This window comes from Oncorhynchus mykiss, chromosome 21, assembly GCF_057628025.1.
Source record: "Oncorhynchus mykiss isolate SJ-2025 chromosome 21, ASM5762802v1, whole genome shotgun sequence".
NCBI lineage: Eukaryota > Metazoa > Chordata > Actinopteri > Salmoniformes > Salmonidae > Oncorhynchus > Oncorhynchus mykiss.
Genome location: NC_143042.1, coordinates 32,576,254 through 32,603,672, shown reverse-complemented (window position 1 = coordinate 32,603,672; position 27,419 = coordinate 32,576,254). Strand labels below are relative to the sequence as shown.

The following is a 27,419-nucleotide window of genomic DNA, read 5'->3' as shown; positions in this document are numbered from 1 at the left end:
TGACTTGTTTTAAGGACATTACATCAAAGTTGGATCAGCCTGTAGTGTGGTTTTCCACTTTAATTTTGAGTGTGACTCCAAATCCAGACCTCCATGGGTTGATACATTTGATTTCCATTGATCATTTTTGTGTGATTTTGTTGTCAGCACATTCAACTATGTAAAGAAAAAAGTATTTAATAAGAATATTTAATTCATTCAGATCTAGGATATGTTATTTTTTTGAGCAGTGTATTTAGTGGGCAAAAATGTGACCCGTCACCCATAGTTACTTGTTCATAAAGTGAATTTTTAGATCTCCCTTTTCTCCTTCACTCGACTTCAATACATCTTCCATATTTGAAAACATTAATGCTCAGTAGATTGTATGACTTTATTGTAAATTAACTTTTTGTTGCCTTTATTTGCTGAAATACGTAAAAAGTATACTACTATAAACTTGACACAACTTTCCAAGTATAAAAAGTGTGCACTTTCCCCCTCCAGAGTTGGCATAGAGAATTGATAAAAGGCTAGGCTATAGCAGTTGTGATACTGTTCTTGCATTAGTGTACACATCACAGCCCATAAAACTTCTTCCTATTTAAGGTTTAAGACAGCAACAGCAGGAAAAATGTTAACAGTACATAATATTGTTAGTAAAAGTCATTATACAAATAAAATGGTAAAGAAAATGTACATACAGTACCTTCAGAAAGTATTCACACCCTTTTACTTTTTTCACATTTTGTTGTGTTTTTGTGACTGATTTTAAAATTGATTAAAAAGGTGCATTATGCAGAAACCGCTCTTCCATTTCCTGGTTTCAAAAATTCAAAATTGCTCGCCTAATTTCAGTATATATGACAAAACCAGCAGTCATTCAATCATTGTACCATCTAAACCGATGTGAAATATCTTTGAAGCTGGTGTTTAATGGCTGTGGTATGAGAACTGAGGATGGATCAGCAATGTTGTTACTCAACAATACTAACCTAAATGACAGAGTGAAAAGAAGGAAACCTGTACAGAATATATATATATATATATATATATAATTATTTTTGTGTGTGTTTTTTTGTTGTTGTCCTGAATACAAAGAGTTATGTTTGGGGTAAATCCAACACAACCCATCACTGAGTACTAGTTAAATAAAGGTTAAATAACAAAAATGTAATAAAAAATACCACTCCCCATATTTTCAAGCATGGTGGTGGCTGCATCATGTTATGGGTGTCATTGGCAAGGACTAGGGAGTTTTTTAGGATAAAAGAAACAGAATACAGCTATAAGCACAGGCAAAATCCTAGAGGAAAACCTGTTCCAGGCTGCTTTCTAACAGACACTGGGAGACTAATTCACCTTTCAGCAGGACAATCACCTAAAACACAAAGCCAAACATACACTGGAGTTGAAGATAACATTGAATGCTCCTGAGTAGCCTAGTTACCGTTTTGACTTAAATCTGCTTGAAACTCTATGGCAAGACTTGAACATGGCAGTCTAGCAATGAACAACAAACAGTTTGGCAGAGCTTGAAGATTTTTTTAAAAGTAATGGTCAAATATTGTACAATCCAGGTATGCAAAGCTCTTAGAGACTTACCCAGAAAGACTCACAGCTGTAATCGCTGCCAAAAGGTGCTTGTACAAAGTATTGACTGAGGGGTGTGAATGCTTCTGTAAATTAGATATCTGTATTTCATTTTCCAATCAAATAAATTAGAAAACGTTTATAAAGACATGGTAATGGGATATTGTGTGTAGATGGGTGAGAAAAAATATATATTTTGAATCCATTTTAAATTCAGGTTGTAACACAACAAAATGAGGAATAAATCAAGGAGTATGAATACCTTGAAGGCTCTGTATAATATTTTCTGTTTAAATAATTATACAAATAAATGCACCGAAGAATGTAACGGTATAAAAATACAGGTTGAGTCTACATTGTCATTGGTTTCAGTACTACATCTTCTTTCCTCTTTCCTACATTACTTCTCTAATTGCGGCATTTAAGATTATTTCCATTCTAGGGTCTAAACACTGCAGCTGAAATCAACTGTCAAATGTTTGTGCCTCTGCCTGCGTGCCAAATGAGCAGACAGTTGGTTCTTCTCACAGTGTAAGCTCAGTTTGTGGTTGTTGATCCACAACTATAGTTCCTCATAGTCCAATTTGTGCAACAGCTTCATTTGGAAGTTCCGGAAGCTTGGGTAAATAAAACCTGCCAGGTGTCAAAGGAAACAACTTCCAATAAAGAAGCACACTTACTATATGGTCGATGTCCTCAGATCTACTTGAGATTGAGTGCTTTCCACACTCTGCCTACAGCTCAAGGTCTTTATCATATCGATGCATGAGGTCGGTCTGCTCTCCAATGGTCCTGCTGACTTTCTGTGCAATGTCAAACTTGACACGGGCCCCTTGATGTTGCATGAGGTCTTTTGTGTGGCACACATGGTGTTCGCAGTTCAAGTCTAATGCTATGTTGTTTTCTGATCCACCACCTGTATTCACTGTGCCGTTCCACCGGAGTCTTTGAGACACGCTGGGGCTTTATGAGGCTAGATCAAACTGCCGTTTCAGACCCTCCAGGCTGTGTTTTCTTCTCTCGGCTTGCCTAAAATGCAGCGTTTTGAATTTCTACAGCCTGCAGGTTCTCTCCATCACCCTCATGTATAGAATGTATCCACACAGGCCACTGTGATAACTGAAAAGTGCATCAACTGTGTTGTCTGTGTTTATTTTAGATCTGGCTTCAATTTTAGCTAGATTATAGGCAACTTATATCTTGTGTTCTTTTTGCTGATGGTGACTCAGTTCCTTCGGACTTCGGAAGGCCGGATGGCTAAATCCACGATAGTGACAGGTCAGCATCTGTGGTTGTCTGTCCTGCGTTTGGCTTTTCTCCACTAAGCTGGCGGTGGAAACCTGTGTCATCGTTCATGACATAGGTGTCTACTATGGTAAACATCTGAGCATCAAAACACTTCTGTTTTTCAGTGGCAGATGTTTGAAATCTTCTGGTGGACTATGTCTGTGTATTGTGTCCTGCGCTGAAGCCATGCTAAAGTAATGGAGCGTAGCTGTGATGGAGGCATCTGATCCATCTTTAAAAAAATTCAAAACATGGCCTGTAATTGTCTCCAACTGCACTTCGAGTCACATTTCTTCTGTTTACCATGTTCCTTAATTGGTACAAAGTTCCAATTTCTCCATTGGACGTTGTCTTGTAGAGGTCGGTAAAGTTAATTGCGCAGTGGAAGTCTGTTGAAAGGCAGGCAGTAAGCCTTCGACTTTGTCCATGGGTTCAAGGGCATTTTTCAAACGTCCAATTGCTGCATTTGCATTTTGTTTTGTCCACTGATCGATCACCTGTTAATGTCAACTTCCCATGCGGGTTTGAGTGTTCTTGCCATCTAATTCTATGGAAGAATACGGGACATAATTTTCATTAAGTAGATTGATTGTCCTCATCATGTCTTTTGAATGAATTTCATTTTCATCCAGTAGCCCTAAAGGAATTAAATCTGATTCCCTTGCCATTACATCTGAGTAATTGTGAAGTATGTGCCATTTAACAGATTTGTAGTGCTCAAATTATGGTAACTGTCTCACAACGACACGTCCCACAAGCTCTTAGAATTCGTTCTTGAGATATTGTTTGTCGTCAGTGTTTGGAACAAATTTGGATTTAGGAAATTGAAGGACTTATATGGAGACCTGTTGTGGGAGGTGATCTACACCAACACGTTTCTGAGACGCGAACATTTTGATCCAGTTGTAGACTTCTTTTAAAAAATATTCTAGTCAAATGATGCAAGGTGTTACGCTGCTGTCAAATGTGTCTATTGTAAGTGGATATGGATTTGTCTGTGCATAGGCCTAGAAAAGGAGCACAGAAACAAGTTAATAAAAAATAATGCTTATTCCCTAGAATGTCCAATATCAGCCGAATGTAGCTGTATATCACAACCAAAAAGATAGTTCATGATTTTATATGTTATTTCATTCAAAACATTTAATCATCGTTCAGTTGAGAGGGTCTCTCCTCGGATCCAGGCGATGGGATGTCAGGAAGAGCTTCGATCCCTGACATTAAAACCTGGCCACTGTCAAGCTGGCCCTGATGATTGCAAACAGTTGCAAAGGAGGTTCAAAACAGTTATCAGTGATTCAATTAATGCAGCAAACATACACACTGTAGCCACGTAATGCATGCTATTAAGCGCAGCTACTGTGAGTTGCCATGTATAAACACCACACTGTGTGCATACTATTCCAGCACTGCTGAGACGAGAAGGTCTTTCCTTGGATCCAGGGGGTGGGCTATCAGGAAGAGCTTCAATCCCTGGCAGCTGGACCTGTTCACTCTCAGGCATTGGATTATAGATAGTGACAAGGGTCTTAACAGGTTTCTATATTAGATTAACACAGCAATGCTGACGTCGTGACTTGGCGGTAACGCGCCAGACATCAAGGCATATGCGATTAGTGCTACCCAAGGAACTGGGTTCGTCACCCTGTCTTGCTGTCACTCGTTTCCTACTGCCTTGGTAATTGTAAAAAATCCCTATAAAAATTATCTTAAAAATAAAACACACAGCAAACATACACAGCCGTATATCATACTGTATGTAGTCTGTTATAGTGGTTGTATTTAGAACTAACATAAACCATCAACACATTTCAATAGCTACAGTCTATACAGTGCATTCGAAAGGTATTCAGACCTCATCCCTTATTGTTACATTACAGCCTTATTCTAAAATGGATTAAATACATGTTTTCCTCATCAATCTACACACAATACCCCATATATAGAAAGAATGGGAGGCCCCGGTGCACAACTGAGCAAGAGGACAAGTACATTCGTGTCTAATTTGAGAAACAGACGCCTCACAAGTCCTCAACTGGCAGCTTCATTAAATAGTACCCGCAACACACCAGTCTCAACGTCAACAGTGAGGAGGCAACTCCGGAATGCTGGCCTTCTAGGCAGTTCCTCTGTCCAGTGTCTGTGTTATTTTGTCCATCTTAATCTTTTATTTTTATTGGCCAGTCTAAGATATAGCTTTTTCTTTGCAACTCTGCCTAGAAGGCCAGCATCCCAGAGTTACCTCTTCACTGTTGACGTTGAGATTGGTGTTCTGCGGTGTACTATTTAATGAAACTGCCAGTTGAGGACTTGTGAGGCGTCTGTTTCTCAAACTAGACACTAATGTACTTGTCCTCTTGTTCAGTTGTGCACCGGGGCCTCCCACTCCTCTTTCTATTCTGGTTAGAACCAGTTTGCGCTGTTCTGTGAAGGGAGTAGTACACATCGTTGTACGAGATCTTCAGTTTCTTGGCAATTTCTCGCATGAAATAGCCTTCATTTCTCAGAACAAGAATAGACTGATGAGTTTCAGAAGAAAGTTATTTGTTTCTGGACAGAAACTCAACTAGTCTAAATAAGGCCAGTTGTATTGCTTCTTTAAATCAGAACATCAGTTTTCAGCTGTGCTAACATAATTGCAAAAGGGTTTTCTAATGAACAATTAACATAAAATGCTAAACTTGGATTAGCTAACACAACGTGCCATTGGAACACAGGAGTGACGGTTGCTGATAAATGGGCCTTTGTACGCCTATGTAGATATGCCATTTTAAAAAATCTTCCGTTTCCAGCTACAATAGTAATTTACAACATTAACAACGTCTACACTGTATTTCTGATCTATTTGATCTTATTTGAATGGAAATTTCTAGGTGACCCCGAACATTTGAAAGCTAGTGTATTTTGGTAGGGTTTTAATATCTGCCAACCTCATGCACCTACAACACTAATCTAATGAGCACCTTTGATGCTCTGCCCAAGTAAGGCATTTGATTGGTTTGACGTGTAGGGAGGCGTCACCTGGTTCCCACCCCCTTTTAGCTGATTTTGTGCTATGGACTTACCCATGCTTCTCGTTTAGCCTGGTTCTCGACGAGGCTACCATGCAAGTAATGGTTGAGCCTAACTCGATGGATGGCAAATTCTGCTCTCTGTCTTATCAATAAATTCAGTTCTGTCTTGACTTGGGAAAGAGTAATAGCTACCCGATCAATTTTTGTTATTTTTTATTTTTTTACACTAACACAATTAACATTTCCAATTCTGATATATCTGCTTTAATCGTGATTTAAATCAACCCAGCTGCAAATGCAGTTTCATTATTTTTAATACAATCTTTGGCGGAAACCCATAGAATCCGGGGGTCATTGACATTTTTTGTTGATCATTATGAATTAATTTAGTTAAATTTTTAATTGATCACAGAATGTAGGATTTTGTAGTAATTAAACATTGAAACACCCTCTTGTGGGTCTTTTAGGAGATTCTGAAATGTGTTGGCTGTAGTTAGCGTGGTGATCAGACAAGATCATGTCAAATTGCTATTGTTTTAATTTTAGAAAATATAGGCGTAGATACTATAAAATCGAGTCGGAAGAATGTTTTATGCCTGTTTGAGTAGAAAGTGTACTCTTTTGCTTTAGGATTGTGTGCTCACGAGGCATCAATAAGTTTGTAATCAGAGAGTATATGTCGGAGAGCCTTAGATGCATGTGGATTGTAGGTGGTGTTTTTTTGTCCTGCATGACCAAAATGGCATTCATGTCTGTCCCAATAACCAGTTGGAATTCAGTTAATAAAAAATAAATATGCAGTTCAGAGAATCCAAACTTTGGAGAATACACATTAATAAAAGCCAATTTTCTTTCCATTATGCATATATTTAAAGAAAGTGATTCTACCTTCTTGGCCTTCGCCTTCACGCAAGATAGTGATTGAGGTTCTTATGTACCATTATGATTACACCGTTAGTTTTGTTTGGGGCTGATGAAAAGGCAGACAGTTTGTACAAATAGTTGTGTATTCTACAGGGAACTGCCAAAATGAAGTAAACATAATGCATAAAGTGTCTTAATAGGGCGTTGGGCCACCACGAGACCGCCAGAACAGCTTCAATACGCCTTGGCATAGATTCTACTGTCTGAAACTCTACTGGAGGGATGCAACAATTCTTACACGAGAGATGCGCCGCTCCAGAAAGTGTTCAGTTGAGTTGAGATCTGGTAACACACACACACACACACACACTTTAAACCCCCTATGCTCCTTTGAAACTCCTCTTTCAAAGTCACAGATTTCTTCTAGCCATGATAGGCAAAATAATGGTCAACTGGGCATTTTTATAGACGATAGAATGTTTAAATTGCTTAATTAACTCAGGAACCACACCTGTGTGGAAGCACCTGCCTTCAATATACCTTGTATCCCTCATTTAATCAAGTGTTTTGTTTATTTTGGCAGTTACCTGCATGTGTCCTTTTGGAAGCAGGTGTGTTTCTTGGAGCATTGCTTTATCAATATGGTTTCTTGATAGGATATCAAGACAGCTGGAATGTTTGATAGGACGACATTATAATTTGAAGAGGGAATAGCTAGTGTTGCCATTGTTTTTCAAAAAGGAATGTTATATTAAATGATAACAATTCTATCTTTAGTGTTGATAAGCCGATGGACGTGTAACAAAAAGCAGGACCCACAGGGAAACCCACCGATTGGTCGTTCCACACCCAGAAAATCCCCCCTGTAAATCATTAGATCACTATTGATACAGTCCTAAAATGTTTTGCATGTCAGCAGTCAAGTTAGGATATTGGACTTTCAAGAAGCAAAGTGTTACCGACCACATCAACATGGTGATGCAAAATGCACCACCCCTTTAAGGTATTGAAAACTAAATGAAGCAGAACATAAAAAAGTTTAGTTTGCAGACTTGAGGAGTTAGGTAGGTAATAAATAAAAAGTAAAAAAAATAAAAGATATGCAAGCCTAAACAGTCAAATAGGATAGCTGTAGGAACAAGAGCTTTTAGCTTAATCCATTGTCATAATATATTATTAGCAATATGGTTTATATGACCTCAAACATACATTTGCCCTCCATTTGTATTATGGCTTCAAGTGCTCCATACTATGTGCAAAAAAAGAAGAGGAAATGCAAGAAATGCAGTCTATAATCAAGAACTTCACAATCAGTCCCCATGACCTGTAGCAGGGCTCTAAAGTGCGACCAATTTGGTCACAGATGCAACAAAAACAATTGCTGCATGACCAGTACTTTTATTTTGGGAGCACCACGCGACAAAAAAAAATTATACGAATATTTTGCCGCAACACTTCTCTTCACTGCTCATACAAGAAAGGCTGATACGTTGATCATAACCAATCATAATGCTACAAATGTAGCTAATTAAACCAATCACACGCCAGGCACAACCAATACCTTTTCCTGCAAACTTTCCCTTAGATCTGTGCCTCCCCTTTCTTTCAGCTATTTGGCATAAGCTAGCTAGCTAGCAAGAACAACAATGAATCATGGTGTATTTTCAGCTTCCTTGAACAAAAAAAAAAACAAATTAAATGATCAAGCACAACCAGAAGATGAGGACAATGACAGAGACGTTGCCACGTGATCCACCTCTTCAGAAAAATACCGACATGTTTCGAGAGGGTTGGTTCGCGAATTCAAGTGGCTAAGGAGGGACAAAACTAGCAACAAAGGTCTGTTAGTACTATTGAAAGTGGGCGAAATAGCAGCAAGGAAGACACATTTTGCTACTGGGTCCAGCAACCTAAAAAACACGAGTCGTTGCTAAAACACAATTTAAGCCAAAAGCACATCAAGTACATCGGGGCAGGGGTTGGAGCAACATCACTAAGTCCATATTCGACAGGCAACAACACGTGGCAGCCCAAGCCGGTCAACAGGCCAAGCTAACTGAGCTAGAATTTATTAAATTTAACACCACTTACTGCATTGCCAAAGAGCTGTTTTTTTACCAAATTCAGATGCATGTACTCTCCCAGAAAAGTAATAAAAGTAATAATAAAAATTATCAACCCAACATATGGAAATGAGTTGTCCTGCACAAACATTATTATAATTTGGCACCACAGCAAAGACTATCCGGGAAGAGGGTTAGTGCAATCAGTGTTCCTTGGGACGTTCCTACCCTAACAGCAAGTTGATTCTAGATAAAACAAAAATCATTAGTTATTGTGAGGAGACTAAACATGTATTTAATTATCCAAGTATCAGTTCATAGTTAGCATGTTGCCTTGTTACAACAGGTATATTATTACATAGTTTTGTATTATTATTATTTTCTGTTAGCTGAATGCAGTAATGAGGAAAAGTTTACAGTTGCACTTTTAAATACAATAATGTTTGGGTTTGTAGGTTACATTTGTTTGTACAAAACAAATAACCTATGTAAATAGTATTCAAAAGCGCCACAAGCAAACCTATTTAACATAGGTAATTAGTTTTGGCCAAACAAATGTAATATACAAAAACAGAACATGGATAGGTTTGCTGTTGCACTTTGGAATACTATCAAATGTTTTGTTTTTGTATGTTACATTTGTTTGTCCAAAACGAATAACTATTGTAAATATCTTTGCTGTTGCACTTTTGAATACATCATCAAGGTAACAACTGATGACAATTAAGAATGAAGTCATTTTTTTCTGGTGCTCCTAAATTGTCTGGTGCTCCTTATCTTTTGAAGTTAGGAGCACCAGTGCTATCAATTACAAAAGTTCATTTAGAGCCCTGCCTGTAGGCCATGTCCTCCCTGGGAGATAAATTCAATAGCCTAAATGGGAGGAAAGCAATCAAAAGGAAGAAAAAAAGATAGTAGGGGAATAGCTACCAACTTATAATTGACATATTTAGCCCATGTAGAGATTTACCTCAATATATTGTCCGTTGTTCGTTAATTGGAGTGGTGTTGACACTGTGTTAATGTCCTGGACCATAGGCAATACAATAATAACAAATTCCAATGATCAGCAACAACAGTAATAATGTTCCTAGTATTATCCACTTGAGGGGCTATTCTCATCATCTTCTTATGCGGAGGGCAGAATCATAGGCTAGGCTGCGTGATGGTGCATGGATAGGCTACCTGGGGCGGCAGGTAGCCTAGTGGTGAGAGCGTTGGACTTGTAACCGAAAGGTTGCAAGATCAAATCCCCAAGCTGACAAGGTAAAAATGGGTCATTCTGCCCCTGAACAAGGCAGTTAACCCACTGTTCCTAGGCCGTCATTGAAAATAAGAATTTATTCTTCACTGACTTGCCTAGTTAAATAAAAGGTACAATAAAATAAATGGATAACATACCAGAATATTGAGCCAGTCATGATGGGGTTCCATCTGTCGACTCGTCCCCTTGTGCGTTGGTCTTAATGTGATTCTAAAATAAGTCCCGAGCTTCCTTGGCAGTGGAGAACATGTATGTCGTGTTCTGGAATGTCAAGGTGAGTTTTCCGGGTGTAGCTGGGATCTCACCTAATTGTAGGTTGCCCTCCGTTTTAGAAGTTGACACTCAGGTCTGGGTAGATGTTAATCCTCGTCTCCTAACAGGTCAGAGCCCCCAATTCCGCTGCAAGGCGAACAATTCGCCGTTTGACTTGGATTCGTTCAATCATACAGCGAGAGTCGTTTTAGAGAAGACCCGTTTGGTGCGCAATGTTAATCACCGGCACGGGACCCAGCTTCTCCTACTAGAACAGGTCATAGAAAATATTTCTCACGAAGGAAGTTGGGTTGCCCTCTTCCACACCAGTTTCTAGTCCTATGATCCGCACATCGAATGTACGGGAATGATTTAAGTGATTCCGTTTTCTCTTTTAGGAAATTGATTGCCTATTCTAGTTTAGCTCGCGCTAATCTTAGCTCGCGTTTCCAGGTCATGGAGTCTCACCTCTGTCGCATTGGCCGCGTTCGTCAGACTTTCCACTTTAGCTGGAAAGGTATCTACTTTAGAAGTGAGCACGGCGAGTGAAGTCGAGGGCAGAGGTAATCTCCTCACAAACAATCTCTCGGATAGTAGTGGCCAGCTCTTTCTGTTGTCTGGTGTTGAGCCGCCATGTTCCCACAGGTGAATTGTGGGCGGACAGATTATGCCACCTGCTGAAGCGAAATAGACCTGCTATTTCTTTTTCTTGTAATACAATGAACGTTCCGTTCCACACCTTAACATGGTGTTTACTAGTGAACACTTTTACTAAACAAGTCTGTTCATTTCTTGTAATTCTGCGAAAGAAAGCCACGATAAGGCCACGCGTTTCAATGCATGCCACAGGAACCGGTGATTGTGGATTTCTCATATGCTCATGAATTTCTTGGTCAAACAGTTCAATGACAAGGAGTAGTTAAGTATATAGCAGTCATGTTATTTAGAGAGTTAGACTGACTGGGTGTTCTGATGCCTTCCATCTGTCTGCCACACAAGACGCAACCACCAGACAGATGTGTGTGTGTTTTGTCCCAGCGGTAGTCCCTGGGAGTGTGTACGCGTGTGTGTACTACTCACTGCGTCTGCACTCTTGAAGTACAGTCTGTAGTTAGTAATGAAGACTTTGCCTTTGACAGGTCCGCTGAATGGACATATGTACATTATGTCTTTGTCTTGGGGGAGAGAGAGAAAACGAGCAATATAAGAATGACAAAGAATATACAATGCACACGTACCCACACAAACTCAGAACCATAAAGACTACAGCAAGAAAAGAAAACCTTTTCAAAAACTGTATTCAACCAGTCTTAAAATAATCCAAGCAATAAATAACATCGGCAGAAGTGATCCCAGAGAGCGAGTGAGAGCGGAGATAGAGTAATGTTTATTGTTCATTTTTTGATTTCCCTTTAGTTTCTTGTCTATTTCACTTGCTTTGGCAATGTAAACATGTTTCCCGTGCCAATAAAGCCTTGAAGAGGAGAGACAAATTGAGAGAGCAATAGCGACATTATACCTACTCTGGAACAATGCAAGTTGACACGGCTGGGAGATATTGAGCCTCTCCTGTGACAACCCCAACAGGAATCTCCTCCCTACCACCTCTCGGGTTATATTTACAGTAAAAACTTACACGCCACGTTTTGGTGTGGGCGGTATACTGTATATACAGTGCATTCGGAAAGGGTTCAGAACCCTAGACTTTTTCCACATTGTTATGTTACAGCCTTATTCTAAAATTGATGAAGTCGTTATTTTCCCCCTCAATCTACACACACACACACACACACCCAACACCCCATAATGAAAAAACAAAAACAGTTTAGAAATGTTAGAAAATGTATAAAAAAATATTTCCCGAAATATGACATTTACATAAAGTATTCAGACCCTTTACGCAGTACTTTGTTGAAGCACATTTGGCAGCGATTACAGCCTTGAGACTTCCTGGGTATGACGTTACAAGCTTGGCACACCTGTATTTGGGTTGTTTCTCCCATTCTTCTCTGCAGATGCTCTCAAGCTCTGTCAGGTTGGATGGGAATCGTCACATCACAGCTATTTTCAGGTCTCTCCAGAGTTGTTCGATCGGTTTCAAGTCCGGGCTCTGGCTGGGCCACTCAAGGACATTCAGAGACTTGTCCCGAAGCCACTCCTGCGTTGTCTTGGCTGTGTGCTTAGGGTTGTTGTCTTGTTGGAAGGTGAACCTTCGCCCCAGTCTGAGGTCCTGAGTGCTCTGGAGTAGGTTTTCATCAAGTATCTCTGTACTTTGCTCCGTTCATCTTTCCCTCGATCCTGACTAGTCTCCCTGCCACTGAAAAACATCCCTACAGCATGATGCTGCCACCACCATGCTTCACTGTAGGGATGGTGCAGGGTTTCCTCCAGATGTGACGCTTGACATTCATGCCAAAGAGTTCAATCTTGGTTTCAACAGACCAGAGAATCTTGTATAGGTGCCATTTCGCAAACTTGTACGGGCTGTCATGTGCCTTTTTCATAAAGGCCTGATTGGTGGAGTGCTGCAGAGATGGTTGTCCTTCTGGAAGGTTATCCCATCTCCGCAGAGGAATTCTGTCAGTGATAATCGGGTTCTTGGTCACCTTCCTGACCAAGGCCCTTCTCCCCCGATTGCTCAGTTTGGCCGGGCAGTCAGCTCTAGGAAGAGTCTTGGTGGTTCCAAACAACTTCCATTTAAGACTAATGGAGGCCACTGTGTTCTTGGGGACCATCAATGCTGCAGACATTTTTTGGTACCCTTCCCCAGTTCTATGCCTCGACACAATCTTGTCCTGGACTTCAATCAAGTTGTAGAAACATCTCAAGGATGATCAATGGAAACAGGATGAACCTTTTGAGTCCCATAGCAAAGGGTCTGAACACTTATGTAAATAAGGTAAGTTTTAAATTTTTTATACATTTGCAAACATTTCTAAAAACCAGTTTTTGCTTTGTCATTATGGGTTATTGTGTGATAAGAATTTCTTTCTTATAAAATAATGTACAGTGCCAAGAAAAAGTACATGAACCCTTTGGAAATTATGGTGGAAAATTGCAAGATTGTTCAAATACTTTTATTGCATAAAATGGTTGTTTTATGCAACAGAATAGTGTTTTCTGTTAACTACTATGTGTGTGTTCTACTGAGGATGGGCCTCTGGGAGGAGATTTACAATGTCTTTTGGGTGATAAAACCTAAAGAGCATGAGTTAATGTTTCTGTTCTATACCGTATCAGGGAGAGATGGTTCCAGTTTGGAGTCGGAGGGCCAGACACTGGTCTCTACACAATGAAAATGGTTGACACAGCAGATACCTATAATACATAGCAGACAGTATCTTTCATACAAATCTTAACCTCGTGACCCATTCTATATATCCGTTGTTCGTCATGTAGGTTGAAAGCGGTGTATCTTGGCTATTTTGTCTCGGAGCTCTCAACGGATCATCTGAGCGTGAATCGTCGATCAGCCATCATTATCGTAGAGCACTCAATCAATTCACTTTTTATATGTTATATGTTAGCTGTTCTGGGGGCGGGCCAGGGGGGGCCAGTGGCCCTGTGACAATTTTGGTCTCCCTTGTGGTCCCCCTAAATGTGGAGTATGAAATCATTTTTACATAGCAAAAATGTGTTATCGTTCTTTTTTTACATCCGTTATTAGACAGTGACAACGATGATGATTATGAACATGGTCTTCCGCCTGCAATGCAGTGAAGAAAACGATATGACAACAATAACGTCTAATGTAACTGGCCCCTCTAACAGTACAACTGGCCCCAGCTTGGCCCCCCCAGTTGAAATGGTCTAGAACCGCCACTGGTTGTATTGACCTGCTCCCTAATAAGTGATTAAAGATTTAGTTGAAGTATAACTCTGACTTGTGTGATAATTTCTTTACTATCAAATGAGGAGAGACAAACTTAACCACCACAAAATACCTGGATTTCTGCATAAATTCATCATAAAATTTGATCTGATCTTCATCTAGGTCACAACAGACAAACGGTCTTCTTAAACTAATAACACAAACAATTATACATTTTCATGTCTTTACACACCGTGTAAACATTCACAGTGCAGGGTGGAAAAAGTTTGTGAACTCTTGGATTTAATAACTGGTTTACCCTCCTTTGGCAGCAGTAACATCAACCAAACATTTTCTGTAGTTGCGGATCAGACCTGTCCAACTGTCAGGAGGAACTTTGGACCATTCATCTTAACAAAACTGTTTCAGTTCAGCAATATTCTTGGGATGTCTGGTGTGAACTGCTCTCGAGGTCATGCCACAACTTTTCAAATCGGGTTGAGGTCAGGACTCTGACTGGGCCACTCCGGAAGGGGTATTTTCTTCTGTTGAAGCCATTCTGTTGATTTACTTCTCCGTTTTGGGTCGTTGTCCTGTTGCGTCACCCAACTTCATTTGAGCTTCAATTGGCGGACAGATATCAAGACATTTTGCAGGAGAATGTTAGGCTAAACTTGGGGATTCATTGTGTGTTCCTTCCAAAACAACTCAACTGTAGTTTCATCTGTTCACAGAATATTTTGCCAGTTGCGCTGTGGAACATCCAGGTGCACTTTTGCAAACTTCAGACTGCAGCAATGGTTTTTTTGGACAGCAGAGGCTTCTTCCGTGGTGTCCTCCCATGAACACCATTCTTGTTTAATGTTTCACGTATTGTAGACTCATCAACAGGGATGTTTTCATGTTACAGATATTTCTGTAAGTCTTTAGATGACATTCTAGGATTCTTCTTAACCTCACTGAGCATTCTGCACTGTGCTCTTGCAGTCATCTTTGCAGGACTGCTACTCCTAGGGAGAGTAGCAACAGTGCTGAACTTTCTCCATTTATAGACAATGTCTTACTGTGGACTGATGATCAAGACTTTTAGAGATATTTTTGTAACCGTTTCCAGCTTTATGCAAGTCAACCATTCTTAATCTTAGGTCTTCTGTGATCTCTTTTGTTTGAGGCATGGTTCACATCAGGCAATGCTTCTAGTGAATAGCAAACTCAATTTTCTTGAGTGTTTTTTATAGGGCAGAGCAGCTCTAACCAACCTCTCCAATCTCATTTCATTGATTGGACTCCACGTTAGCGGACTCCTGACTCCAATTAGCTTTTGGAGAAGTCATTAGCCTAGGGGTTCACATACCCTTTCCAACCTACACTGTGAATGTTTGTTTAAATGATGTATTCAATATAGACAAGGAAATACGATAATGTATGTGTTATTAGTTTAAGCACACTGTTTGTCTGTTGTGACTTAGATGAAGATCAGATCAAATTTGATGACCAATTTAAGGGTTCACATACATTATACAATGGCAAGAAAAAAAGTATCAATTTTAGAATAAGGCTGTAACGTAACAAAATGTGGGAAAAGTCAAAGGGTCTGAATACTTTCCGAATGCACTGTAAGTATTCTAAGACACCAACTACTGCAGCTGAACGATGTCACCAAATTTCAAGGCTAGAGAAAAAAAACACGAGTTCTTCCTGTTATGAGAAGTTCCTCTAAGACAGCTAGAGAAAGGTTACAAGGCTAAATACAGATCACATTCAAGAAATCCTATATGATGTGACCATCTATGGAATCTGAAGCTAACCACTAGTGAGAGTTGCTGTTATGAGAGGTTCCTTTGAGACAGAGAGCAAATCTCAATAATATTTAATTAATAATAATAATATAATCAATAATAATCAATAATAATTTCTTCCCTCTCAAAGCACATTGGAGCAGAAGATCTGAGGCTCCTCCACTCAGATCTTCACCTCCAATACGTTTTGAGGAGCGAGGATGCACGCAATCAAGGAAATACAATTGAGATTCACCCAGAAACAGTTTAGAAAACTCACCTATGACTCTCTCCTCTCCGGGCAGTAGGGTGACTGCCAGTGGTTCCATCTTCAGACTCTCTCTGGATGCCTGCCATCAAAACAGACAGTGGAACATTAATAGGGCTCACACACACACACACACCTCCTTAAAGAGAAAGATACACACAGCATTTACTTCCTTCTTTGCTCCTAGGTTCAAAATACACAGGTTAAGACAAGAGGATTCCAATATCAACTCATTGTGCCACCAAGTCATTATCAATAAACCGTCACAATACGATGCAGAGCTCTATCAGAGTTATACAGCTTGACATCTGCAAGTTCTCGTTCTGGTAAAGTTGTCAGTCGGACTACTGTCGTCACCACTATAGATGGCAAGCAAATCAAACAATATTTGGATATAGCCATTTAGTTTATCCCCGGAGAGTTAGCACGTTAACTAGCCATATTGACGTGATCTGTTATTAGCTAGCTAGCCAATTTGACATGGACCTTCAATTAAGGCTGACCCCTTTCAGATTGTTTGGTCGATAGGCTGTTGGTTGACAGAAAATTATTTAGCAGAGCAGAAGCAAAAAACAAGACACTTGTCCGATTCGCGTCTGTCTGAGGGGACTAATCAATTGTGGAGGCCATGGGGGCGACACAGTCCATCACTTTAAGACACTTGCTACTGAAATTGTATGTGGTTATATCTCGTAAGAACAATGGCGCAACACGAATACAAATTATATTATTTTATAACAAAAAGAGACTTCAACCGCATTGGATAGCAGCCGCTGTCCTGAAACACATCCGCGCGCTGCTGAATTGGCTTTTCCTAGACCATGTCGCTATTTGCAAAACAGCAAAGTTAACCAGAATATTGGCAGCAGCGTTAGGAGACGAGAAAACAGCCCTTGCCATAAATTGTCTGAGAAAAGTGAGGAGAGAGGAAACCTCAACTTAATTAGGTCTATAATCAATAGCCTACATGTTAAATGTGCCTGACTTTATAAATCATCCAGATACAGTGCCTTCGGAAAGTATTCAGACCCCTTGACTTTTTCCACATTTTGTTAAGATACAGCCTTAATGTAAAAAGTTTAAAAAATTTTTTTTTTTTTTTAACTCAGCAATCTACACACAATACTCCAGAATGACATAGCGAAAAAACGCATTTGTTTTTGCAAATGTATAAAAAATACAAACAGAAATACCTTATTTACATAAGTATTCAGAGCATTTGCTATGAGACTCGAAATTCAGCTCAGTTGCATCCCTTTTTCCATTGATCATCCTTGAGATGATTCTACAACTTGGAGTCCACCTGTGGTAAATTCAATTGATTGGACATGATTTGGAAAGGCACACCCGTCTATAAAAGTTCCCACAGTTCACAGTGCATGTCAGAGCAAAAACCAAGCCATGAGGTCAAAGGAATTGTGTCCAAGGCAGGATTGTGTCGAGGCACAGAACTGGGGAAGGGTACCAAAACATTTCTGCAGCATTGAAGGTTCCCAAGAACACAGTGGCCTCCATCATTCTTAAAATGGAAGAAGTTTGGAACCACCAATTCTCTTCCTGGAGCTGGCCGCCAGGCCAAACTGAGTAATAGGAGGAGAAGGGTCAAGGAGGTGACCAAGAACCCGATGGTCACTGACAGAGCTCCAGAGTTTCTCTGTGGAGATGGGAGAACCTTCCAGAAGGACAACCATCTCTGCAGCACTCCACCAATCAGGTCTTTATGGTAGAGTGGCCAGACGGAATCCACTCCTCAGTAAAAGGCACGACAGCCCACTTGGAGTTTGCCAAAAGGCACCTAAAGACTCAGAGAATGAGAAACAAGATTATCTGGTCTGATGAAACCAAGATTGAACTATTTGGCCTATGTCATGTCTGGAGGAAACCTGGCACCATCCCTATGGTGAAGCATTGTGGTGGCAGCATCATGCTGTGGGCATGTTTTTCAGCAGCAGGGACTAAAGGACTAGTCAGGATCGAAGAAATAATGAACTGAACAAAGTACAGAGAGATCCTTGATGAAAACTCGCACCAGAGCACTCAGGACCTCAGACTGGGGCGAAGGTTCACCTTCAACAGAACAACGACTCTAAGCACACAGCCAAGACAACGCAGGAGTGGCTTCGGGACAAGTCTCTGTCCTTGAGGGCCCAACTAGAGCCCGGACTTGAACCCGATCGAACATCTCCGGAGAGACCTGAAAATAGGTGTGCAGCAACACTCCCCATCCAACCTGATAGAGCTTGAGAGGATCTGCAGAGAAGAATGGGAGAAACTCCCCAAATACAGGTGTGCCATACTTGTAGCGTCATACTCAAGAAGACTCTAGGTTGTAATCTCTGCCAAATGTGCTTCAACAAAGTACTGAGTAAAGGGTCTGAATACTTATGTAAATGTGATCCGTTTATTTTTTATACATTAGCACACAAAAAAAGCCAGTTTCAAGCGGTAGCTTGCTAAGTAAACATGATCAGTTAACTTCTGCTGCTTGACAAGCAGCCCCGACAAAGGATGGAAAATTAACACTTATACGTGTCAGGTATAGTTCACTTCGATTTCTACCACTCAAATACAGTGCCTTCAGAAAGTATTCATTCCCCTTCACTTTTTCCACATTGTTTTATTACAGCCTGAATTTAAAATGGATTCAATTGAGATGGAGTATTGTATGTTGGCCAATGACACAATGTCAAAGTGAATTGTTTTTAGAAATGATTACAAATCAATTAAAAATGAAAAGTTGTGAAAGGCCTTGAATCAATAAGTATTCAACCCCTTTGTTAAGGCAAGTCTAAACAAGCTCAGGAGTAAAAATGTGCTTAGATATTTCTCTGTGAACAAATTAACAACAGACTTTCAGTATGCTTATGTGTATGCATAGGCTCTAATATGTCTATGGGTGTTTTTGAATTAATCATCACCTTAGGAAGCGCTGTCCATATCGTTATGTTAGGCTTTGAAGCAAAATCCACATTGACCATGTTTCACACTCAGCTTCAACCTGCCGTTGAACTTCTTTCTTCAAGTTGATCATCACAGTGAGGTGAGCTTTAAAAGCAACATACTGTTTTGATGTGTTTTGTGATTGTACTTGCATTGATGCCCGAGTGGTTAGAGGGACAATAGAGCCCCGAGTACCAGGCCATTAGTGACCTGATGGTTGTTAGCAAATTGGGTACTACCAAAGTATGTCCAAAGTGCATAAAAAGGAGATTACCTTGACCTAACGGTGACGTGGAATTTTACTGTGGTCATGACTCATGACTGCCGGGTGTGGCGGTAATATGGTCACCGCAACAGCCTTAGTCCTGAACATCTCTGAAACTAAGGGCATTGTATTTGGTACAAATCATTCACTAAGTGCTAGTCCCCAGCTGAATCTGGTAATAAATGGTGTGGCTGTTGAACAAGTTGAGGAGTCTAAATGACTTAGTGTTACCTTAGATTGTAAACTGTCATGGTCAAAACATATAGATTCAATGGATGTAAAGATGGGGAGAAGTATGTCCGTAATAAAGAGATGCTCTGCTTTTTTGACATCACATTCCACAAAGCAAGTCCCACTGCCCCTGGTTTTATTACACCTGGACTACAGCCCAGTTATATGGTCAAGTCCTGAAAAGATGGACATAGGCAAATTACACTTGTCGCAGAACAAAGCAGCACAGGTGGACCTTCGATGTACACAGAGGGCTAATATTAAGAACATGCATGTCAATCTCTCCTGGCTCAAAGTGGAGGAGAGATTGACTGCATCACTACTTGTCTTTGTGAGAGGTATTGACGTGTTGAAAGCACCGAACTGTCTGTTCAAACAGCTAACACACAGCTCAGACACCCATATAGTACATACCCCCACAAGACATGCCACCAGGGGTCTCTTCTCAGTCCCCAAGTCCAGAAGAGAGGCTGGGAAACGCACAGCACTACAGAGCCATGACTACATGGAACTCTTACACATCAATTCACTCAAGCTAGCAGTACAATCAGATAAAAAAATTATTTCACAGTACAGTAGAACGCGGACTGTGAAGACACACACACTACACTATTTTGTAATATTGTATTGTTTAATATTGTACATTTTTAATAAAAGAGCTGTGCAAATTTGCACAATGTCTTGTATGATGTATTGTATTATTATGATGTAGCCTATTGTTTTATTATGATGTATTGTATTATTATGATGTAGCCTATTGTTTTATTATGATGTATTGTATTATTATGATGTAGCCTATTGTTTTATGATGTATTGTATTATTTATGATGTAGCCTATTGTTTTATGATGATGTATTGTATTATAATGATGTAGCCTATTGTTTTATGATGATGTATTGTATTATTATGATGTAGCCTATTGTTTTATTATGATGTAGCCTATTGTTTTATGATGTAGCCTATTGTTTTATGATGATGTATTGTATTATTATGATGTAGCCTATTGTTTTATTATGATGTATTGTATTATTATGATGTCGGCTATTGTTTTATTATGATGTATTGTATTATTATGATGTAGCCTATTGTTTTATTATGATGTATTGTATTATTATGATGTAGCCTATTGTTTTATGATGATGTATTGTATTATTATGATGTAGCCTATTGTTTTATGATGATGTATTGTATTATTATGATGTAGCCTATTGTTCTATGATGATGTATTGTATTATTATGATGTAGCCTATTGTTTTATGATGTATTGTATTATGATGTAGCCTATTGTTTTATGATGATGTATTGTATTATGATGTAGCCTATTGTTTTATGATGATGTATTGTATTATTATGATGTAGCCTATTGTTTTATTATGATGTATTGTATTATTATGATGTAGGCTATTGTTTTATTATGATGTATTGTATTATGATGTAGCCTATTGTTTTATTATGATGTATTGTTTTATTATGATGTAGCCTATTGTTTTATGATGATGTATTGTATTATGATGTAGCCTATTGTTTTATGATGATGTATTGTATTATTATGATGTAGCCTATTGTTTTATTATGATGTATTGTATTATTATGATGTAGCCTATTGTTTTATGATGATGTATTGTATTATTATGATGTAGCCTATTGTTTTATTATGATGTATTGTTTTATTATGATGTAGCCTATTGTTTTATGATGTATTGTTTTATTATGATGTAGGCTATTGTTTTATTATGATGTATTGTTTTATTATGATGTAGCCTATTGTTTTATGATGATGTATTGTATTATTATGATGTAGCCTATTGTTTTATGATGTATTGTATTATTATGATGTAGCCTATTGTTTTATTATGATGTATTGTTTTATTATGATGTAGCCTATTGTTTTATGATGATGTATTGTATTATTATGATGTAGCCTATTGTTTTATTATGATGTATTGTATTATGATGTAGCCTATTGCTTTATGATGATGTATTGTATTATTATGATGTAGCCTATTGTTTTATGATGATGTATTGTATTATTATGATGTAGCCTATTGTTTTATGATGATGTATTGTATTATTATGATGTAGCCTATTGTTTTATTATGATGTATTGTATTATGATGTAGCCTATTGTTTTATTATGATGTATTGTTTTATTATGATGTAGCCTATTGTTTTATGATGATGTATTGTATTATGATGTAGCCTATTGTTTTATGATGATGTATTGTATTGTATTATTATGATGTAGCCTATTGTTTTATTATGATGTATTGTATTATTATGATGTAGCCTATTGTTTTATTATGATGTATTGTATTATTATGATGTAGCCTATTGTTTTATTATGATGTATTGTATTATTATGATGTAGGCTATTGTTTTATGATGTATTGTATTATGATGTAGCCTACTGTTTTATTATGATGAATTGTATTATTTATGATGTAGTCTACTGTTATATTATGATGTGTGGTTTTGTTCCTGTTTGGACCGCAGGAAGAGTAACAGCTAACAAAACACTAAATCTTCAGGGATGTACTGTATGCGAGAGAGAGGGAGAGAAAGAGAATGAGGCTACTGTTTAGCATGTGTACATCCGCATGCGCAAGAGAGTGTGTGTGTGTGTGTGTCTAGCAAGGGGCACTGTTTCCTTTGGCGTCTAGCCTCCCTAGGTCTCGACAAAGCCACACTTGTGTCCATAGTACTGTACCTAGCCGTCATTTGTTTTGCATGGAAAACCCTCAAGTCAATGCTATAAGAGCACTGTTTTTATTGGCCCGCCACTCGAGGACTTCCTGATTCGAGAGCCAATAGGAATGAGTAATCTATGACAGAGGGTGTCTGTATTGACAAAAACTCTATACCGTGTACACTATCCTGGAAGGCCGAAGGAACGTTTAAAAAGAATTTGACCCAACTGACACATGATCTAAAAAAACTATGTGCTATAAATTGCTTTCATGCTGGTTGCCGGAACTGTACAGACAGAGTTCCTACATAAGAGCTTTCAACACAGCCGTGAGTAAGACAGCACTACTGCCTATGGATGTTAGGTAGAGCCACCATAACTTATTAATGACAGAAGAGGGTAAGTAGCTAGTAACAGCAGCAACCTAGGAAATGCATGGTTAAAAAGTTTGGTCACTGACTTGAGTTTGCAGATGGATAAAAAAAAATAAAAAAATAATCCCCCTCATCTATCTACACACAATGCCCCATAATGACAAAGCGAAAATAGGTTTTTTGACATTTTTGCAAAGAAAACTTGTGGGGCCAAATAAAATCCCCAGTGGGCCACCTACTGGGGATTCCTGGTGTAGAGGGATGCGTGAATGCATACGAGTATGTAAGTGAGAGAGATGAGAGTTTGCATGTATTAGTGTGGACTGGCACCATCATCTTCCCTGCTCAGCCTAACCGCTGAAACAGCTTATTAGATGTGGTCGGTAGTACGGTATCAGTAGAGCTAATAATATATGCTGCAAACCACCAAAAAAAACATAGAACAGAGAGAGTTTGAGAAATAACATGCGAGTATACAGAGCCCTTTGAATTCAAATAGAGAAAGACAAAGAGAAGGGAAAGAGAAGCGAGGAAGAGAGCAAGATCCTTACATTCTGACTAGAGCTGTTCTCCAGGGGGTTATTTGAGCGGTTGTAGACTGGTATTGATGCAGAGGCCATGACTCTACAGGGGAGTGCTTCTTCCACTGACTCTACAGAAGGAGAGAAGATAGAAGGAGAGGAGAGAGGTCAGAGAACAAAACATAAGATATCAATATTGATTAATGAAGTCATTGGGACCGTTTCCACTCATGGTTATTCCCAAAAAGTAGAACCACATTAGAGGTCTTCACAGATCCACCTGTACCCAAATACCCGAGACCCGATCCAGGACCCGAGCGGGTCCGGATCCAGAATTCTAAATGTCACATTTCAGGGTTGGATATGATTCTTACGGGTCTCAGGTACGTGTAATTCTAACTGACTTGTCAGGAGGGGCCTGTACAGATCCGAACGCAAGTGTGCAGAGAGAGAACATTTATGATTTATGCTGCTGCTTTTCCTTTTACGAGAGATGAGCATGTAACTTGTTGTTGGCCAATCATAAGTCATCAAAGAGGCAATAGGCTACAGTATAGACTATAGAGTCTCACAGTCTCAATACCAGTCAATACCAATACCAGTCTCACTACCAGTCTCAATGTCAACAGTGAAGAGACGCCTCCGGGATGCTGGCCTTCTAGGCAGAGTTGCAAAGAAAAAGCCATATCTCAGACTGGCCAATAAAAACAAAAGATTAAGATGGGCAAAAGAACACAGACACTGGACAGAGGAACTCTGCCTGGAAGGCCAGCATCCCAGTCACCTCTTCACTGTTGATGTTGAGACAGGTGTTTTGCGGGTACTATTTAATGAAGCTGCCAGTTGAGGACTTGTGAGGCGTCTGTTTCTCAAACTAGAAACTAATGTATTTGTCCTCTTGCTCAGTTGAGTGGGAGGCCTGGGTGCACCTCTTTCTATTCTGGTTAGGGCCAGTTTGCGCTGTTCTGTGAAGGGACAATTCTGTGCTTCCAACTTCGTGGCAAAAGGCAGGCCCTTTCCTGTTTCAGCATGACAATTCCCCCGTGCACAAAGTGAGGTCCATACAGAAATGGTTTGTCAAGATTGGTGTGGAAGAACTTGACTGGCCTGTACAGAGCCTTGACCTCAACCCCATCTAACACATTCGGAATGAATTGGAACGCCGACTGTGAGACAGGTCTAATCGCCCAACATCAGTCCCCGACCTCACTTATGTTCTTGTTGCTGAATGGAAGCAAGTCCCCGCAGCAATGTTCCAACATCTAGTGGAATGCCTTCCCAGAAGAGTGGAGGCTGTTATAGCTGCAATGGGGGGACAAACCCCATATTAATGCCCATGATTTTGGAATGAGATGTGTCCACAACAATGTTTAATGCTTACTTTGCAGATAACAATTAATTGGGAAGGTGTTTCAGAACAGCCTCAATTCATTGGGGCATGGATTCTACAAAATGTCGAAAGCATTCCACATGGATGCTGGCCCCTGCTGACTCCAATGCTTCCCACAGTTATGGCAAGATGGCTGGATGACCTTTGGGTGGTGGACCATTCTTGATAGACATGGGAATCTGTTGAGCGTGAAAAACCCATCAGCGTTGCAGCTCGACACACTCAAACAGTTGCGCCTGCCACCTGAATGCACTTACATCTGGTCAGTCTGTCATGGAAAGTGTTCAGTGCAGGTGTTTCTGATGTTTGCACACTCAGTGTATATCAACACACACAGCTGTGAATCAAACTGAGGTATATTTAAAAAACACACACGGATGTGCAGTTATTCAAATATCCGAACAAACGTTAGTTTTCAGAAACTTGTGTGGGTTTTACATTTTTGCCCGAGAAATAGGCCTTTTTTAATCTGATTTTAACAGTGAAAGACTTTTTCCTACATTAAATTAAAATATCCATGTGGTATTGTTACATACAAGAATATTCCCAAGTTTTTTTTTCAGGAGCAACATGGAGCTTAGGTGGAAGGTGTAGCCATGAGCATGGTCAATGATGCGGTCGCTGTCCGAAAAATTTAGAGGCCCTCCTGTTGACTGCAGTGACAAAATGTAGCTGTTTTAAAGCAAGTTTCCTGCAATTCTACATATTCTGCTAAGGCTGAAAGAAAAATGTTAAATTATTCATTTGAATAAAAAACGTTTTAATGTAGTTTTTATGACATGCATGGTGCAAACCACAATAAAACATACTGAACAAAGAGAGTTAGCAATATATGGAGAAAGTGAGAGGAAGCTTGTTGTTTATGTTGGCCAAGTGAAGTGAACGTTCACTAATGCAATGCAAGATGGAATAAAATTGCTTAATACTTAAAAAAAAAAAAGAGAAGTAGGCTAAAACGAGCAACCAACAGGTAGGCTGTTTTATCTGAATGGGGTTGGGGAGAAAGTGCAGCATGTGGCCTCAATTAGCCTAGCTAGTGAGCTTAGCTAGCCTCTACAGGATCGGTGGGTGCCCCGCGGGACGGTTGAGCTAACGTAGGCTAATGCGATTAGCATGAGGTTGTAAGTAACAAGAACATTTCCCAGGACATAGACATATCTTATATTGGTAGAAAGCTTAAATTTGTGTTAATCTAACTCCACTGTCCAATTTACAGTAGCTATTAGTGAAATAATATCATGCTATTGTTTGAGGAGAGTGCACAATAATGAACTTGAAAAGTTATTAATAAAAAAAATTAGGCACATTTGCCACCTAGAGGCCAGAATCTGAATTGCACCTGGGCTGGAATAATACATTATGGCATTTCTCTAAGAAAAAACATGCAATTTTTTTGTACTGTGTTATATTATCATACATTAATTTCACATTTCCACAAACTTCAGTGTTTCCTTTCAAATGGTATCAAGAATATGCATATCCTTGCTTCAGGTCCTGAGATACAGGCAGTTAGATTTGGGTATGCCATTTTAGACAACAAAAAAAACAACAACTGGCGGATCCTTAACTAGCTTCTCTAGGCTACTCCAGTCAAGACAGTCATTGTTATATTGGATGATAACTAACATTGTGGATGCAACAAATTAGCTAGCCTTGGCTGTAGCAGAGTTGCCTTGGATATCTGATATCCAACAAAAATGTATGATACTATTCATATAGTGAAATTATTTCAAACCCCTACCCTAACACACACACACACACACACACTACACCACACAAATCAAACCGCTCATCTCAAGGAGCAGCTATTACAGTTTGAAGTAGTGACCACTTGAGTTATATTTAGCATCATATAGCCTAGTTCAGCCTGGTTTATTCCAGCTCCGGAATATCAACCAACGGTTGGTTGATGTCAGTTTAACAGGGCAATCCGGGATTTGAAAAATGAACACAGCAGTCAACCCCGACACCTTTTTGGTAAACAGCTGAGGGATGGGGAAATGTCGGTCTAACCACTATCAAATTCATATGGATGCAAGGACAGACCATCCATGGGAACAAACTGTTCATTTTAACCATGTTTTGAAACTAAACCGTGTTTGTTTATTATATTGTTTAGCAGCAATGGAGTAAAACATTTTTTTTTTTAATTGAACCTTTATTTATCTAGGTAAGTCAGTTAAGAACAAATTCTTATTTACAACAACGGCCTACACCGGCCAAACCTGAACGACGCTGTGCCAATTGTGTTCCGCCCTATGGGACTCCCAATCACATCCGGTTGTGATACAGCTTATATTTTGGGAGTCAGGTGAGCTAAGCTCATGAGGCATTTATAGGTTACATTCTTCAATGGATAGGCCTATACATCACTGATTTAAAAGTCAAAGTTTGGATTGTCCCTTTAAATGCTAAAGGTATAAGTCAAGACATTAATAATTTAATTGAAAGGGCCAGTCTCTATATCTGATATAGCAACATCGGGTCACATCAACATACTGTACCAATGAGGTAGTGCTACGCTGCGTCGAGATAAAGAGCATCGCTATTTAAAACGTTTGACACACACCCGCCAGACACAGACAAATATATACACTGAACAAAAATATAAACGCAACATGTAAAGTGCTGGTCCCATGTTTCATGAGCTGAAATAAGATCTCAGAAATGTTTCACACGCAGGGAAAGCTATCAAATGTTGTGCCCAAATGTGTTATTATCCCTGCTAGTGGCATATTAAGAAGCTGATTAAACAGCATAATCATTACACAGGTGCACCTTGTGCTGGGGACAATAAAAGGTCACTAAAATGTGCAGTTCTCTCATTTCCTCCAGAGTT

At 39.4% G+C, this 27,419-nt stretch overlaps 1 protein-coding gene across 4 annotated transcripts in view; it reads right to left on the bottom strand.

The window, feature by feature from the left end:
• LOC110500343 (myotubularin) overlaps nucleotides 1–27,419 on the bottom strand; it is a 63,107-nt gene that overhangs the window by 33,911 nt on the left and 1,777 nt on the right. For 2 of the 4 annotated variants that reach the window (XM_021577658.3, XM_021577659.3), the window contains exons 2-4: nucleotides 23,221–23,321; nucleotides 16,186–16,255; nucleotides 11,397–11,491 (exon numbers count right to left, since the gene is read on the bottom strand). In XM_021577658.3, coding sequence (XP_021433333.3) covers nucleotides 11,397–11,491; nucleotides 16,186–16,255; nucleotides 23,221–23,289 — 234 coding nt within the window. In that variant the 5' untranslated portion in view covers nucleotides 23,290–23,321. The remainder of the gene's footprint in view (nucleotides 1–11,396; nucleotides 11,492–16,185; nucleotides 16,256–23,220; nucleotides 23,322–27,419) is intronic. The other 2 variants (XM_036957768.2, XM_090214435.1) reach the window with 1 other exon arrangement.